At 30.4% G+C, this 18206-nt stretch overlaps 2 protein-coding genes across 8 annotated transcripts in view; both read left to right on the plus strand.

Annotated features, from left to right (window-relative positions):
* Positions 1-783: 783 nt before the first annotated feature.
* On the plus strand, positions 784-1269 carry LOC147815845 (ATP-dependent DNA helicase PIF1-like). The gene has a single exon (XM_087156618.1). It carries the CDS (start codon positions 784-786, stop codon positions 1267-1269), a length of 486 nt encoding a protein of 161 aa, XP_087012744.1.
* Positions 1270-5709: 4440 nt separating this feature from the next.
* Positions 5710-18206, plus strand: part of LOC107455372 (uncharacterized) — a 71147-nt gene continuing 58650 nt past the window's right edge. For 6 of the 7 annotated variants that reach the window (XM_087157509.1, XM_087157511.1, XM_087157514.1 and 3 more), the window contains exons 1-9: positions 5710-5910; positions 7878-8043; positions 8140-8316; positions 11259-11454; positions 14243-14331; positions 14423-14495; positions 15493-15626; positions 17130-17277; positions 17412-17535. In XM_087157509.1, the coding sequence (XP_087013635.1) occupies positions 7882-8043; positions 8140-8316; positions 11259-11454; positions 14243-14331; positions 14423-14495; positions 15493-15626; positions 17130-17277; positions 17412-17535 (1103 nt within the window). In that variant the 5' untranslated portion in view covers positions 5710-5910; positions 7878-7881. Of the gene's footprint in view, positions 5932-7877; positions 8044-8139; positions 8317-11258; positions 11455-14242; positions 14332-14422; positions 14496-15492; positions 15627-17129; positions 17278-17411; positions 17536-18206 lie in introns of all 7 variants that reach the window. The other variant, XM_087157510.1, reaches the window with a different exon arrangement.

Raw genomic sequence — 18206 nt, forward strand, 5'->3', positions numbered from 1 at the left:
CTCATCGACGCATTTTCCTGGACAAGAATTTTCAAGAAGCGGATGAACGGAAGCAAATTTACGAATTCGTTGTGAACAGTGAACAATTGAACATGTCGGGACCATCTGAAGCCGCATCTTTCACATCTTCGACCAATATGCACGCTTTGAATATCCAAGACCCGATGATAACGCCGTTGCGCCCGACAAGAGCAGTCAAGCAGCGTAGCAAGGAACGAATCTCAGATATATTGATGGAACTTAATGCATCTCAACGAGAAAAATACCGCGATTATAAAAGACGCAGACGAAAAAACGAAACAATGAGGGGCTGCAACATTCGCCTAGAGAAACAACGCCGCCGTAATGAGAAACTCCGTAGAGCTGATAATACGAGGAACATTGAACATGCGCGTTGATCCCGAAGAAGAAGAATTCGCGAAATACCTGCTAAAGCTTGGCGACGGGGACCTCGAAGTGAATAAACTCGGCGAAATAGAAGTCCCAGAAGAAATTCGCTCTGGTGGTAACCTCATTGATGAAATCTTCGGACCATGCCTCAGAAGTGGGAACTACGAAGCAATGAAGAATCGCGCTATTCTTGCACCATTGAACGACGATAAGGACAAGATCAACGAGCAGATTATCGCTATGCTTCCAGGCGAAGAGAAGACATACACAAGTTTCGACTCGGTAAAGGATCAACATGAAGGGTGAATTCAATTCGCGCCTGAATTCCTGAACTCGATCAACATCGCCGACTTGCCTCCACACAATCTGAAGCTCAAGAAGAACGCCATCATCATGCTTCTCCGAAACTTGGACGTCTCTGAAGGAATGTGCAACGGAACACGATTGATTGTCACCGAACTTTGTAACAACATCATCAAGACTAAGATCATCACCGGTGAACACGCAGGCCGACAAGTACACCTTCCAAGGACCACGCTCGACTCTAGCAAATCACAGCTTGGCGCAACTATGCAACGGCACCAATTCCCAGATACTCCAGCATTCGCCATTACGATACACAAGTCACAAGGCCAAACATTCGAATTCGTCGGCGTGCTTCTCCTCACGACGGTCTTCGTGCACGGAATGCTCTACTTCGCGTTTTCAAGAGTCAAGCGTCAAAGTGCGTTGAAGGTCCTGCTGCCTCCTGAGAATCCAACCCACACCCGAAACGTCGTATGGAAGGAAGTCCTGAACAAGAGAAACTCACCAGCCGCACCTGCCTCTCCGACAAGAAACTACCTGGACAACATGGAAGACTTCGCAATCGATGATTAGTGTTTATGCTGTTATAGGTTTATAATATGTTTCTTATGTATGTATATATGTTTGGTTTTTCTAAATAAATTTGTCAAAAATATTGAACTTCAACACAATTCAATCTTTACACTGCTCACTTTGTACCATTTCTTTAATTGTATAATTTTTTGTTATCAATTACATTTTATTTCCTATGACTTTTCAAACTTTACCTTTGTATAGAATAGTTCCCTTTCCAAACTCTAACTTTGTTTAGATAGTTTACAATGGTGCAGTTTAACCGGTTATCTTTTCACCAATGGTTTCACAAATTTTCTTATGGCATGTATTGTTTTGATAAATCACAATTGAAAATTGAAATCTTCGAGTTTCTTTCGAGTTCGTCTACCTGTTTTCTCCGAGCGGAGCTCGGTCACCCGCTGGTTAGTTTAAATAGAAAGCAATACTTAAGTTTAATTGATCCGCTCTCTGAAACATACAGGATGAGGGCAGGAGTGCCAGAAGGCTCAGTTTTAAGCTCTCTCATCTTCTTCATTTTTATAAACATAGTCTACTTCTATTTCTTTAATAAGTTATCTTTAAGCGGTTTAGTTTTTTAGTTTTCTTAAATTATAGTCTATTTCTTTAATAAGCAATTTTCCCCTTTGTTTTCTAATTATTACTTGTTTTCTAATTAAGAGAGAAATTTGATTTTAATATCAAGTCAAAGGATAAGTGTCAAAATTTCTAAGAACGTTAAATCATATGCTAAGAAATATTTTAAATTTTTTTTTAAATTTATCTTTGTAACTCTATACAGTTAGTACAGGCGTCGCTACAATGAAGATGGAAATATGATATATGTGTCAAAATTAAAGTTAAAAAAATTTCTAAGTAGCTTCCATTTAATGTCTATTGTCTATTTCGGTTGTAGGAATTGCTTCCCTTTGTTTTCTAATAACTAAGAATAGCTACGCTTGAGGAGGTCATTTGGAGGACACTTTAATTATTTTTTATTAATTTTTTGTTATAAAAGAGAATTTTGCTTGTACTATCAAGTCAAAGGATAAGAGTCAAAATTTCTAAAAATAATATGGATGGTGTTTTCAAGATAAATGTAAACAATAACAATCTCAAGCTCAATACCTGCTTTAGTTCCAGTTAGAAAGTTTACAGCTGCTTTCTTCAGCTTATTCTGCGAGGCGATATTTTCAAACGGATAATTTTGTTTTCAATAAAGGAAGTAATTAGATAATTTCTGAGCTCAAATCTGGCCTTATTTTATGAGATGTTATTAGGTAATTCTGGTGAGTTTGAAGTGAAAATTTGTTTCAGGTATTTATTGATATGTGGAGGGAGGAGTTATCGACCATGACAACCTTCATCTATCAAAAAGTACCTCATGATTGAATCAAGTTACCAGTAATACAACATATACCAGTATACCAGTGAATTGATATTTAATAATCGTAGTGGTAGTTACGCCACAAAACTCCCCCACCATAATTTTATCAGGGATAGAATTCGATAAACGAATACCACTAGTTGCTGTACTTGTGAAAGACCGGGAGAGCTGTATTAAGGTCACCGGGTCTTTTGAGTGCTGAATGTGAGAGGGACGCCCGCTGGCTGAGTGGTAGCGCTTCGCTCTCCCGTGCCACAGGTCCTGGGTTCGATCCTTGAGTCGGACTAAGTTGACTCCGCCTTTCATCCCTTCAGTGGGTCGATAAATGAGTACTAATCATGCTTGGGAACTAAACACTGGGGGTTTCGCGTTCGGCTGACCACCTAACCGAAACAACTGCTCCTGCACCCCAGAGCCAAAGATCAAGAAAACTGAGATGGGCACAGTAAGCCTTGGACCTCTATGGGCTGTCGCGTCGCTGAGTTTAATTTAGTTTCTAAATGTGAGAGGTGTATTAACTTCACGGTCGTATTCGCTCCTGTGTTGCATTTAGCAATCGAGTGTTTGCAGGCTGACGTTGCGTATGATCGAGACGAGACTGAGTAGTAACAGCGTGAGGAGGCGGATAATGTCGCAGTCACAAGTAGCAAGTCAACTGTTCAATGTGGACCATCCAACGAAGTAGGCTTTACCAGATCGAAGTCGGTGTTCCTGTCAAGATAGGTGTGCTCGTATCACGTCCGGGTCACCAATGTGGGGGGGGAGGAGTTATCGACCATGTCAACCTTCATCCATCAAAAGGTACCTCATGAATGAATCAAGTTAGCATAACTTATATACCAGTGAATTGATGTTTATTAATTGTAGTGGTAGTTACGCCACAGATATATTGTTAAAAAAGGTGACATGGTCGCTAGATTTTGAATAACTCGCTTTTTAGTCAGTCCTGATTCGGCCTCTTTCCATTTGTTTATTACTGTTTAATCTTGTTGCGAGCTGTGCACCATCTGACGTTAGTGTTAGCACCTTAAGCATTGTAAACACAAGTATTGTTAGCATTGTAAACACAAGTAATAAGTAATCAAATACCACGTTTGCAAAAATCTCAAAACACAATGATCACGTTGTGAGCCAAATGGCTTTAAAATACAACGAAAACAGTAACCCGGAAGTATAGGCGGTATGGAGCTTGTAGCATTTCCTAGAGTAGAAAACACCATACATACATATCCTAAAAAAATTTACAAAACTTTTTATGAAAATTTTTATTTAGCCCTTGTCACTCCATATCGCTAAATTCGATGATGATGCAAAAATGATATGAGACGGGTAAAACAAATTCTGTGTAGCCAACAATTAATACTATTGTCTAGTTAATACTAATGTATGCTATTGTCTATTTCGGTTATGGGCTTTGTTTTCTCATTATTATCAACAACTGCGTTTGAGGAGGTCATTAGGCAGACATTTTTAATGAGTTTTTATATTTTTTTGATTCAAAAGAGAACTTTGATATTAATATCAAGTCAAAGTATAGGTGTCGCAATTTCTAAAAACATATACATATTCTAAAAAAAATATTAATAAAAATTTTTTTTAAGCGTTTTATACTGTCATTGTCACTTTTTATAGTTATCACAGGTGTCGCTAAAATCGAAGATAATGCAAATATGGCATGCTATGTGTTAAAAAATTCTGTGCAGTCTAGATTTAACATATACTACGGTCTATTTCGGTTATAGGCAATCTCTTTAGTTTTCTAATTATTATTAATAGCTGCGTTTGAGGGAGTCATTTCAAGGCAATTTTCTGATTTTTCATAAATTTTGGTTCAAAATAGAAGTTTGATATTAATATCAATTCCAAGGGTAAGAGTCAAAATTTCTAAAAAATAATACATATAAAAATATTTACAAAACATTTTTATGAAATTTTTTATTTAATCCTTGTCACGCCATATAGCTAGCAAAGATATCACAAAATTCGATGACGATGCAAAAATGATATTAGACGGGTTAAACAAATTCTGTGCAACCTACAATTAATACTATTGTCTTACTTAATACTAATGTATACTATTGTCAATTTCGGTTTTGGGCTTTGCTCTCCTTTGTTTTCTAATTATTTCCTAAAGCTGCGCTTGAAGAGGTCATTTAGCAAGCACTTTAATGAGTTTTTATATTTTTTGATTTAAAAGAGAACTTTGATACTAATATCAAGTCAAAGTAAAGGTGTCACAATTTCTAAAAACATATACATGTGCTACAAAATTATTAATAAAATTTTTTTTAAATGTTTCATATTGTTATTGTCACTTTTTATAGTTATCACAGGTGGCGCTAAAATCGATAATAATGCAAATATGACACGTGATGGGTTAAAAAATTCTGTGTAGTTTAGATTTAATATGTACTACAGTCTATTTAGGTTATAGGCCTTACTCTCTTAGTTTCTTAATTACTATTAATAGCTGCTGTTGAGGGAGTAATTTCAAGACAATTTACTGATTTTTCATTAGTTTTTGGTTCAAAATTTCATGGTTCAATGGAATGATTCATTTGGTTCATTGGAATGAAGTAAGCAACGTGAACTTAAATAACTTCCCTTTATTTTATAAGGAATTGAAGATGAAACAAATATATTTTACCTTATTACGCACAACTTTAACAGTATGCTCTCACGAAATCTAAAGTTATCGGTTGCAAGATTGTTGGTAATGGAAAGGAAAAAAATTTTGAGAAATTGTTCTTCAAATTTTGGGCGCGTTCCGTTTTCGAATCATTTACCAATATTCTGGGTCATCCTTTCAAGTTTTTCTGCGTCTTTCTTAGGGAAATTTTGGAATATTTAGTGCTGGAAAAAAACCCTCCTGTGATTCTGGTAGAACAAAATGAAAACTAAATGAGACATTATTATCAGGATTTTATTTACTAAGTTTTCATTTAGTTCTACCAGAATCCCCAGTACAACTGATGATCGTGCAGTTCTACTAGCACTCATTAGTCTCAAATAACAACGCCATCTATAAGTCTTTGCCTTCATGAATAAACGCCTCATGTTGATCGTCCTCATCTGAAATGAAGTGAATAGAAATAAATTTTCTTAACCAATCATCGAATTGCACTGATATTTAAAAACGTAACAATTAAATTTTTTGGACTTTCAGTTTGTTTATAGACAATAATGAATTTAAGTGACGTTTTAATGAAATAATTTACGGAAGTTTGTGTTTATTATATTTCTTTCTATTATTGGGGTTACTCTATTTGCTGAAGGTAAACTAAGCAGTTTGAAATGTATATAAAGTTAATTTTTAACTTGTAATAATAATTTGACAATTAATGAATATATCTACAATTTGCTTACGTCGTTTCTTAACTATAGTGTTTTCTTTGTTTGTAGGTCGCAGTGTTTATTGCGTAGGCAGTTCTTAAGTAAAATCCATTGAATTATATTTACATATTTAATAATTAGTTGGTCTTTATTTACTTGTCTTTCATTTAATTATATTTAATAATTATCCTTTTTTTTGAGTACATGTTGAGTTTTTAATCAGGCTATTATGTTTTGACTAATTGGAGATATTACCGCATCGACATTTGTGGCAGAATAATCGCAAAGTGCTTGACAACTTGCGGCCCGCGAGAAACTAAAACATCACAGATAGGGTCCAACTCGAAGGATAAAATTCATAACCATCCCCTGGCAAACATCTATGTGTTTTTTTTTTTTTAAATTTCCAAGTTTCAAATCTATTTGGCACCTTGGAGATTATAGTTGGTTTGACAGATCACGATACGAAATATCCCTTTTAATATGCAATAGGGATTAATTTTCAAGTGTTATTTTTCCACATTAGTTACACAACCTCTGGCTCTAGAACCAGAAAGATCCTTTAATTGACAATGTGTTACAATTTATATAATTTGCAATGTGTGTTATATGCAAATTATATCTTGAGTCCAATATATAATTTGCATATAAGAAACTCAAAAATTGTAGTATTGCAATTAGAAATGCAAAGATACAAACAAACAAAGATAAAATCTTTAGATTATTTTAAATTTTTTTTATATTGAATCACAGGGATTTTTATCACAACTACGGCAGTTATGATAATATCCCCGAATCACATATATGTAGTTTAATATGGAGAGATGTATGTATTTTAATATCCATAGAAACAAAAATTTGATTATTTTTAACAGGGAAAATTTAAGATATGCTGTAATAAAATTTATTAAAGACAAGAACATGCATTTTTTGAAATTTCCAAGATATGCTTTGAAAACTTTAGTAATCTTTTGTGCTTCCTTTTAGTTTTTTAAAGAAATCAATATTGTTTCTAAAAACAATTATTTTAATTAATTCACATTAAAACTAAGTTCATGTTTATAAAAGTCCGCATATGTTTTTTTTTCTTGCTACCCTCTTTTAAAGAGAAAAGTTGTGCATATGTATTTCATATTCTGTTTATTTAAAGAAAATTTTGGGAAGACTTTCGTATTGTAATCTACGGCAGAATAATCTGTAAGTCTTAGCAACTTCCAGGCAGAAATCCACAAGAAACTAAAAAAAAAAAAAAAAAAACATAGAAAGGGACTAACTTAAAGGGCATACCCTGGAAAAACCTCTTCATCTTTTTTTTTTTTTTTTTTTAATTGCAAGTTCAAAATTTATTCGGTGCCTTGGATTTGTAGTTGGCGCATAGAACAAGATATTTAAAAGTTCCCAAATTTTTTTAGTTTCTCGAAAATTAAAGAGCACATTAATTGTAAAAGGATTTAGTTTCACAGTGATATGGTTTAAATTTGAAAACTATGGATTCTAAGGACCCAGGAGTTCCAAATTTCGGTGTCCTTTTTACTAAAAGTTGGTCCCTTTGGAAAATAGTAAAAGTCTATGCTTTAAGGACATAAATAAATAATATTTAGGAAAAAGATGGGATTAGTAATTGATTCAGTAATGATTATTCAACAAAGGATTAAAGCCAAAATTTCTATAACAATTGAACTCATAATTTTCATTTTTTGTTCCTGATAAGAATTTTTTTTTTGGGTTTAATTTTTTTTAAAATTTACATCAATATGCTAGAATCATTTTGTTTAATAGGAAGGAATGAAGAATTCCATAACTTTTTTATGTCCTCTCTATTTTCGGCAGATTTGACATGCTGTAATGTTTATGTAAAATCACTTGTTTCTTAATAGTACGAAAACTAATCATTTTTATTCTTCTTCAGCAAGATGGATTGGGCTTCTTCTGAATGGAAGCAGAACTTGACTCCACTTGCTGTTCAAAAAGTAAATGCTTTAGAGGAGAAAGTTCAAAGATTGCAAAAAGAAAGAGACCAGAAACAGATTAGATTAGACTGGCTAAATGTGGAATTAGAGAAAGAGCAGCGTAAAGTAATTAATATTTTGTTGTTTGTTTTACTATGTTTACATTACACAAAAAAAATTCAGCGTTTTTTAAACTATTATTTAAACAAAAATTATTTATAGGTTGAAAAAAAGAATCAAGATACTTTAAATGCTCAAAAAGAATTACAATCAGTTGAAAATGTCTGCAAAGATTTGGAAAGCAAACATCAAAAGCTTATGGCTGAACTACAAAATAGAGATTCACGAATAGGTTCACTTGAAGGATTGTTGTCTAAAGCAAAACAAGATAATTGCAAGGTATTATTATTAAAAGTTTTTTTTTTTAATGGACATCAATTACAGAAATGTGTACTTGAATGTGTTCAGAATGTACTTTCCTCTGTGAAAATAAAACTGCCCTGTAGGAAAGCTCTTCAAAAAGAAAAATTAAAAAAAATTTTTAATCTATTGTATCTAGTTAAAATAATTGTATCAATTCCTGCACAATTATAATATATTATAAATATAAAATATTAAAACACTTTTTTAAACTGTTTATAACTATAATCTAATTTAAATTATATTAATTTCCAAGCTATTTAATTCTTCCTTTCTAAATAGGTGATAGTCCTTTTTTTTTTTTTTTTTTTTTAATGTAAAAACTGGTTTTTGATGAGACATGTCAAGCCTACCGAAAACTGTCAAAATCTGACAAAACTGTCAGAAACATGGGGCAAGTTTCTTTTTTGTCATTGAGAACATGCTATTAGGCAAGATATTAAATCCTGCTCAATACTTGCATTATATACTACAGTGCAGAACCCGTTATCCGGAAATCAGAAAACCGGAAAACCAAAAAACCGGAACGAAATTCGATAAATTTTCCCGCCATTTAAAAAAAAATTTTTTTTTTTCCTCATAAGATTTTAGGATTTTTCGTTCTTTTTTGAAAGATGTTTACCTTACCATCATTTTGGAAATAATCATTAGTGTATTACTCCATCGTTTTTTCTTCTTTTTAAGATTATTTCCAAAAAAAATTTTTTTTAGTTGGGTTTATTTCCAAAAAAAAAATTTTTTTTAATTGGGATTTAGCATTAAAAAAACGGCTTTTTGTAGCGATTCAGAAAACCGGAAAAATCAGTTATCCGGAATAGCGATGGTCCCGATCGTTCCGGATAATCGGTTCCCTACTGTACTATAATTATGATTTATATTAGATGTCATGAATAAAAAAAAATAGCCAAAATTATTGAAAGCTTTTTTTTTTTGTAAAATCATGGTACTCTTATTATTATTGCTATATTGCTACCCAATATTGCTATATTATATCTATTCAGTTTATATTACAGATAATAACTATGAGTTAATTATTTTCAATCTAAATATAGCTTGAATTTTAAGTTTTTGAATGAATTTTTTTTATTTTATTAAGTAAGACTAAATTGGTCTCCAATGATTGTCTGGTCTAAACTTTTAATGTTTTTCTTTCGATTCTCAATATTTATTGCTATTACTTGTGTGTAGGGAAGCTGAATATGTCAGATTGCAAGAACTAGGTTTTTGAGGGAATTCGGGCGGCCCTGTAAAAAAAAATTTGCCTTAAAAAATTTTATTTTTTGTTAAGAAATTTGTTACAGTGCTAAATTTTTCTTTTTTAAAAATATATTATCTGTCAATTTGTATATTTTACTTTCAATTAATTAACTGGAACCTTAAATTTGATTTAATAAATTATTACTTCAACATATTTTAATTTCTATTCTTAACACACATGCTCATTTTTTTGGAAAGACTTGAGTATAATCAAATGAATTATTTTCTTTGTTTTTACTATGGAAAAATATTATACTTAAAAAAAAAAACGTTTGAGGAATTTTTGATTTAAAAAACTGATCTGAGGAAATATTACACTTTGAAAATTTTCCTGCACGCTTATATATAGATGAATATTTCCAGTAAATCATGACTATAATATTTTTCTGATTAATAAACTGTATATAATTTATAAGAAATATAAATGTTTGAATGAGTTGTCAGTTATAATTATTAGACTAAATTTCCTATTTGCATGTTACTTTATGTTATAATAGTTTTAGTGTGTCTACTTTCTAGTCCAGGCAGCTCAGTATTTGTCAAATAGTTTTGAATTTCTGTCTTATTCATACGAAACTGAAAAATGAATTTGGAGTACAGAGGGCTTCAAAACTGATTTTTTTTTCTTTTTTCTAACAAATGCATAGGAGAAAAAATGAGTTAAAATGGGAGTAAATGAAAATTGATTTTGCATATAATGAATGAGATGATTGTTAGTTTTTTAACAATTGTCAAAAGGATTTTTTAACATAGTGGCCAATTGTAGGAATATTTGTTTTTGCGAGCCATATTAATAGCAAGGTCAACAATTTTTTGCAATTGATGGTTTTAACTGTAAAGTAAAAAAAGGTATTTGACATGACTGTTAAAACTGTCAATTGTCAAAATCTAGTGATCCATTCCTAAAGTTGGGCAATTCCAAAGTTCAATGAAAGAAAATCAAAAATATTGAGTAAGCTGTATTCTGCTTGGGAAACCAGTCAAAATATTCATACTGAGTTTTGAAATAAGTTTTATACTTTGTTAATAAATGATATTGCTGGCAGAACCATAAAACAATGTTATCCGTTGTTTACAGGCATCTGACAATTGTTTCTTGTCTCTACGAATGGTGGTTGTTTTCGAAACACATTTATTTCTTTGTACTAAGCAGTGTTGTTAATGTGTTTAATTAGTTTTGAAACTTATTGCGAATAAATTTTCAGATTTTTTTTAAAAAATCTAATTACATTAAATATAACAGTTCTGCTTTCATTTTTCTTTATTTGATTTTTTTACCATTAATTATTTTTTTGGACACTAGGTATGTTAGAAAATTTTGAACTAAGTTTAAATTTCTTTCTCCCCCTCTTCTTTTTTTTGAAACAAAGAAGCTCCAAAGTTTTGTAAGTGTTCAATATCTTTTTTATATGTTAATTATTCTATACAAAACAAGACTTTTTCATATCAAAATTGCTATGAACATATTTGATCAAAATAAGCGAACAACTGGAAAATTCCATCTGTTTGTAACTGATGTATTACTTATTTTAAAGAATCAATTGATACCATGTCTGTTATTTGATAATGTCAAACTATGTAGAATTTCATGTATTTTTGCCTTTACTTCGCAAATTAAATGTAGTTTAAATGCTATAATTCGCCATAATTTTTTTTTTTTTTAGTTACAACAACTACAAAAAAGTTTGACAGATATTAAATTAATTGAAAAATCTATGGAAAAAGCAAAGTTGGGAAAAAGTTTTTCATTAGAAGTTCACAAGAGTAGACCATCAGATTTGATATCCTTTGATGAAAATTCTCCTAGATTTTGTGAAGACTTGACATTAGGCAAGGAAAATGATAAAAATGTGTTAAATGGTAAACTGAAACTTTACTTATATTATATAATTTCAAAATGTTTGATATACGTAAAAAAAAAAAAAAGACCACCCTGATTAACTATTTTTAACGTGAACTCTTTTTGATCTAAAGATTGGATTTTTAGGACTCAATGGTTCAAGGGGAATGACCACAAATATACTAATTAATAAGTGCAGACAATATTTTAAGTTGCAAAATCAGACACAAAAACATATTTTCTCTGAATAAACATACTTTTTTTCTCCGATTCGGATTTTTGACCCTCAAAATAACGGGGTTAGCCACAATCTGGGAAATATTGTTTCCATGGTTTGGTCAAGAGAGAGCTCCACAGTTTAAACCCTTTAATCCCAATTTTACTTTTTGTGTTTTTCACTATATCTCAAACTGTTTAAGCTAATTGAAAATTTTTTACTCGCAATTATAAAATTTGTTTGTCCAAAGGTAATAATTTTTAGCAAATATTTAATTTAATTTAATAATGGTCGAAAAATTTTGAATTGCAAGGTATAAAATGTTTTGCATCATTTTAAAGAATATAATTTTATATGGCAAAATACAAAATTGGTCCAATAGTTTCTAAGAAATTATACACATTTTACAATTTTTAGTCTCCTTGACTAAACTATGGAGAACATATTTCCCAGATTGTAACTACCCCACATATTTTGGAAGATAGAAATCCAAATCAGTCAAAAAAAAGATATGTTTGTTCACAGAAAGTGCATTTTTTGTCTGATTTCATGCCTTCAAATATTGTCTGCACTTATTAATTAGCATATTTGAGGTCACCCCCTCAAACCATTAGGGTTGAGTCCTTAGAATATGAAGATGCGATCATTAGATTAAATGTTATTCAGGGTAGTCCTTTTTTTGCACTGTACATTTAACTTAATAAACTAAACTCAGTGGCGTGACAGCTCATCATGGGTGCAAGTCTTCCGTCCCCAGGAGGGATTTCCGTCTTTCGAAAATGTCCGCTGACTGAAGTAAGACGGAAACAAGACTGACTCAAAGATGGAAATCAGAATTTTTTTTTCTGTCCTAAAAATATTTTTTAGGTCTACGTTATTGGTCAATTTTCTTATGTCCTGTTGTTATTTTATCAAAAGACAGATGAATAAATATTTTTTGCATAGTATTTAAACTTGATGTATTATGGTAAAGCTTTCTTAGATAGTTTGCATATGTTGAGAGGGTATTGTGTATGTTAGGTATTTCAGTCAAAAAAATTTCAGTCTTGGCCTTTTTTCCAACTTGCACCCATGCAGCCCATAGAGGGCCAAGGCCTACTGTGCCCATCTCAGTTTTCTTGACCTTGGGCTCTGGGGTGCAGGAGCAGATGTTCCGGTCAGCCGAATACGGAACTCCCAGTGTTTAGTTCCCAAACATGCTTGGTACTCATTTATCGACCCACTGAAGGGATGAAAGGCTGAGACAACCTTGCCCGGCCCCAGGATCGAACCAGGGACCTGTGGCACGACAGCGCGAAACGCTACCGCTCAGCCACCGCATTTAACTTAATATGTAATATTAAATTTTACTAAAAACTAGAAACATTATTGCCTTTTTGCTCCGCTTACTTGAAATTACTCTTCCCAGTAGTCATTTACTTTGATCCATGTGAAATTTTTCGTTTCAAAATATCACCAAAACATAATTTTATAGTCTTCAAAACAATGTAGTTTAATTATATTTTTTTGCAGTTGGAAGCTTCAAAAGTAACATGCTTTGAATAAATTAAAATATTGTTAGTGTTCAATATGTGTATCTTTCTCTGCAAAATTTTCCATAAGTGATTGATTATTGATATATTATGTTATGATTGATTGTTATAATAACAAGGGTCCAGATAATTGCTGGTCTGTTAGTATGTGAGTTTTGGAATTTGACTCAAACCACCATTAAAATAATTATCGTATGTCCTCTGAACCAGCAATCAACGTAAACGGATGGTATATTGTTTTCGTATTTTTGTTTTTTGTTTTGGCCCATGTTAGCATATATCATTATAATTGTTAACACTACACCAGCAGCTAGATTTTCTTAATTTCTACTCCTTTATTAATGTAATTCATAATTCAAAGTATTAAAACTTAGTAAATCTGTGTGGATATATAAATATTTCATAAGAAATTAAGTATTTGTTTTTTCTTCTGTAAATGTTAATTTGTGTAAGAAGAGACTAGTTTAATTATTTTTTAGGCAAGTACATCCATCTATTCTTCCTGATTTAAGTTTTCTTTCAAGAAGATGAAGTCTACTTTGTTAATTTTCATTTGCATTGTTTTATCATCACTTGCTACCCACTTTTTTATCTGACTGTGTATATATTTTTTAAGACTTTCATTGTTTTGTTCCCACTGCTAAAAATCTAAAGCAAAGCAAAATATCTTAATCATTGATGTTTTAAACTGATTATTTTCTTTCGAGAAATTTTTTTTTAAAATCTCTAGTTTTAATAATTTAATTTAAATCATTGACGTAATTATACATGTTAGAATTTTTTTTTTTCATTGTTTACAATCTGTAAAAGTAATTTAATCTACTTTAATAATTATGTTAATTTTGTTTTTTATTAAACATGATTTACATTTTCATTAAATAAAAAAATCTAGAATTTTATGTAAATTGACTGGGAATATCAGGGAGAAATTTCTTCTTTTTAAATATGAACCTTGGAAAATATTGTCAATTATTTGGTATTGTAGATATTTTAGTTTAAAAAAAATATTTACTATAAATTATTTTTTATAAAGTTCACTTTTATTTCTTAACTTTTTAGAAAGTCTTTGCCATTCAAAAAGCTTAGAAGAAACACTGCAAGATAAAATAAAGAGCCAAGAAGCAATCATTAAAGATCTCAAATCAAAAGTGAATATTTAATACTTTGTTTTCTTTAAATTATAACATATTTTTATTTTAATAACATAAAAATTTTTTTCTTCCTTTTTTTAACCCCTAGCTTGAATTGCAATCTCACAGTGAAGATTATATGAATGTTAGTGCATTAGCTACTCCAGCTAAGACAAAGAAAGGTTTCTATTATTGTTTAATTCTTCCTTTTATTGATTACTGTTTTTTCTTTAAAGTTTTAAGACTTTATAATTAATTACTTCAAGAAATTATATTTTTCTAAATATGCTCTTAAAAAAAATTTATGTTTTAAAAATGATAAAAAATATTTTGAATGAGGGGTTTGGCAATACTGTAATAATTGCTGTAAAATTTTGAACTAAATTACCTTCATATTCAGATTTACAGTGACAATTATTGTCAAGTCAAGTTAGTCCTGAAGCTTAACATTTCTTTTAACTTTGTTTTGTAAAAAAATTGTCCATAGCAATATTAAACTCATATTATAAGATCAAAGACTTAATATCAGGACTACTTCCGGATTTTCAACACATCTTTTATGCAGCATGGGAAGTTTTATTTAGAACTTTTATAAATTGATCACTCATTCCGAGGATGTTTTTAATTATACTGTCATCCTCAATATTTAAAATGGTCATTTTTTAGGATCAAAATTCTGAACAGTCTTCATGAAGTTTATGCTGATTTATAAAATATGAATCTGTGTTGGGCTGCAGTGAATTAAAAAAGAGTGAAGTGGGTGGGAAAAAATTATGAAGACAAGTTTATCTGTTAAATGAAGACATTTTGATGTATTAAAACAAATTATGTGGATAAATTACTGCAAATTCTGAATTTTTCCACTTCTTTGCTCAATTTATATTGCCTTGTGTAAAATATTTGGTTGGGCTCCTTTGCATCATTTGTTTTCTCAGCTTAATTGTGATTGAATCTAGAGTTTAATGATGTAATAACTAGAAGTGGCTTTATGAACAAGATAAAATAGTGTTATAAATTAAGTCGAAGGCAAAAATGAAGGATAAATAATGATTGGAAGGAAAGAAAAAATAATTTGGTGTACTTCTAAGTCTAGTTATTGTCAGTAGTTATTAATATAAATGTTTCTCAAAATTTTATTTTTAGCAATATATTTTATTTTTAATAATGTATTCTGTTTAGATACAAGCCTGTTCTCAGGAAGAGAAAACTTTAGCTTTTTTGACGGTTTTACCTCTACACCTGCTAAGAATAACAAAGAAAGAGTTTTGAAGCATCAAAGTGATGCTACAGTTGTCGATTCTGGGAATGACAAAGTAATTATGTCTTACCTTTAGTTTGTTACCTTTTTGCTTGTGCTCAGTCAAATTTGTGCAAAAAAATATATTCTTATTCAGTAATATTTCCTTTAAATAGCATGGAGAGAAATTGGTATGCTGTCTTAGAAAGAAAATATCTCTTGCCTTAAACTAAAATCAGTATTGAGATTTGTTGATGATTATTTTGTTAAATTGTACTGAAATGTAACTGGGTGTAAGCATTATGCAATTATGCCTCTTAATGTGACTGCTTTTAGCAATTTCATTCCTTCAAAATGTAGGAATTTTTGTATCATCTGCTTTGGTTTGACTCAAAAATTAAATCTTTACAAATATAATCAAATTAAAATTATTTGCATTTGATAACATTTTGAAGTCGATGGAGGTAACCCCTAAGAGCTACCAATCTCCAATAACGACCATTTTACTGTGGATCAGAGAGTGGTTGCGCTCGAAAGGTTTCACTGTATTGGAGCTATTAAATTTATAAAAGTACACTATTTAAAAATCTTTAACTATTATTATTTTTTGAACTTCGAAATCCTATTGAAAATATCATTGGGATTCTTTTTGCCATTTTAATTAAAGAATTTATTAATAGTAGTTGCCTCTGTGACAGAATCACTGCGACATTGTCGCAGAACATTACAGAGTTCTTCCAGATAAAATTTTCCTTTGAAACATAAAATTTTTTTGAAAAATAATAACGTAACATTTGAATAATGCATTAAGATAATCACTTTTTAACACGCTCAATTTACGCTGATAGTTTCCTAAATCGATGTAATGTTTCGATTGTATTTTCGGCAGATCGATTTTTAAGTACCTCGATATATTTCAAACAATATGGAAAATTCGAATCTTGCATTTGAGTATTTACTTTTCAGGCAATAATTCTATTGAATTTTTGGCAATTATTGCTTTTGATTTCTCCATAGTTTTTAATTCTATTTTTTATGCGACCTTATTTATTACAACAATTGAGAAGTCCGATTCGCGTAATTTCATTGTCTTTTTTCGGCAATACTAGTACAGATTTGGTAATTTTTAATTATTTTTTTATTGTGATTATTTGCAAAATGCGAAGGAAAGAATTTGTCCCCCTCCCCCGAACAAAATGTTAAAATATCACCTATAGAATAAAGAGTTATTACATGTTCAGTAAAAAAATTTGTAGTTTTCTTTTGTAAGCACAGCGCTTTTGTTATTTTAAATTAGTTACATATATTTTTGTTATTATTAAAAGTAACTTGCAGAAATATGTTAGTGCTTGAGAGTTTTTGTCGCTGATAGCTTGAAAAAATTCTGCTACAGGGGTAGTTACTTTGATTACATTATTTATTGCTAGAGTCTGTGCTAAATTTTTATTTTAATATGGTAGTTTGTTTCTTTTTCATTACTCTCAGATTCTGTGTTTTACAGTCCTTTGGTCAGGAACCAAGGAAAAGATTTAGTGAAAACCAAAAAGAAAAAAAAAAAAATTAATTGTTTTTCTTTCAGAACACTGCTTTAGAAAACCGTTTGAAACAACTTTGTCAGGAACTTGATTGTCAAAGGCACAATTTTGAAGCTACAAAAAATGCTATGGAATTGAAATTTAAAGAGAGTGAGAACATACTAAAAACAGATTTAAAGTTTCAAGTTCAAGGTATTTTTTTGCTTAAATTAAAAATTTAATAAGCTTGATACTTTGTTAATATATATTTGTAAAATATGTAGAAAAAGTTTTGTTTTATCGTAATGTCTTTTTTTTAAATTTATTTTTTATTTTTATTTTTTAAGCCTGTGCAAGTGTGGAGAAAGAACTTAATGAACTCAGAAATAAGTACCAACAAGAAACCTCACAGTCTTCAAAGAAATTGGATATGATTACACTACAACTAAATAAATCTGAACAGCTTAAAACGTGAGTATAATTTCTGAAAACTTTATGTTACTTACTTATAGTTTCTGAAAACTTACTTATACTTTAACTACCGCTGCTTAACTTTTAATGTAATGTCTTATGTTTGCCAGCTTGATTATAATAACAAAAATTGAAACTAGTACTTATTATTAGACTACCTTCATGTAATTATATATTACTCAATTTGTAAAAAGTTTCTGAGCCTCTAAAAGTCCCTGAGCATGTAACATTTCAGAGAAAGGAGAGCTTATATATCAATAAAATTTTATTATAACTATTCAAACAATATCTGAACAACATGTTAATGTTAATCTGTACATATAATAAAATATGGTGCTTATGTGTTGCTTTCTCTGTTTTGGGCTGTCAGAAACAGTAACATATTCAAAAGTAGAATCTTAAGTTTGCACCCACCAAATCCCAAGTGTTGAATATTTGATCAATTTTTTTAAAAATAATTATAAAATATTGCCTATTTTTATATTTCTGCACATCACAAATCATTATATTCCGATGAAATACTGTAAAAAAATACTTTCATTGCCTGTTATGCGTTTTTAGTATGATTAACAAAATATTTTTTGACATTACTTTCCGCTCTGTTTTTATATTACATATAAGAATCTATAACAGATATAAACTTGAAATTTTTATATGTATATTAGGATTCT

Source organism: Parasteatoda tepidariorum, chromosome 2 (genome assembly GCF_982258835.1).
Source record: "Parasteatoda tepidariorum strain Cologne lab strain chromosome 2, Ptep-v5.0, whole genome shotgun sequence".
Lineage (NCBI taxonomy): Eukaryota > Metazoa > Arthropoda > Arachnida > Araneae > Theridiidae > Parasteatoda > Parasteatoda tepidariorum.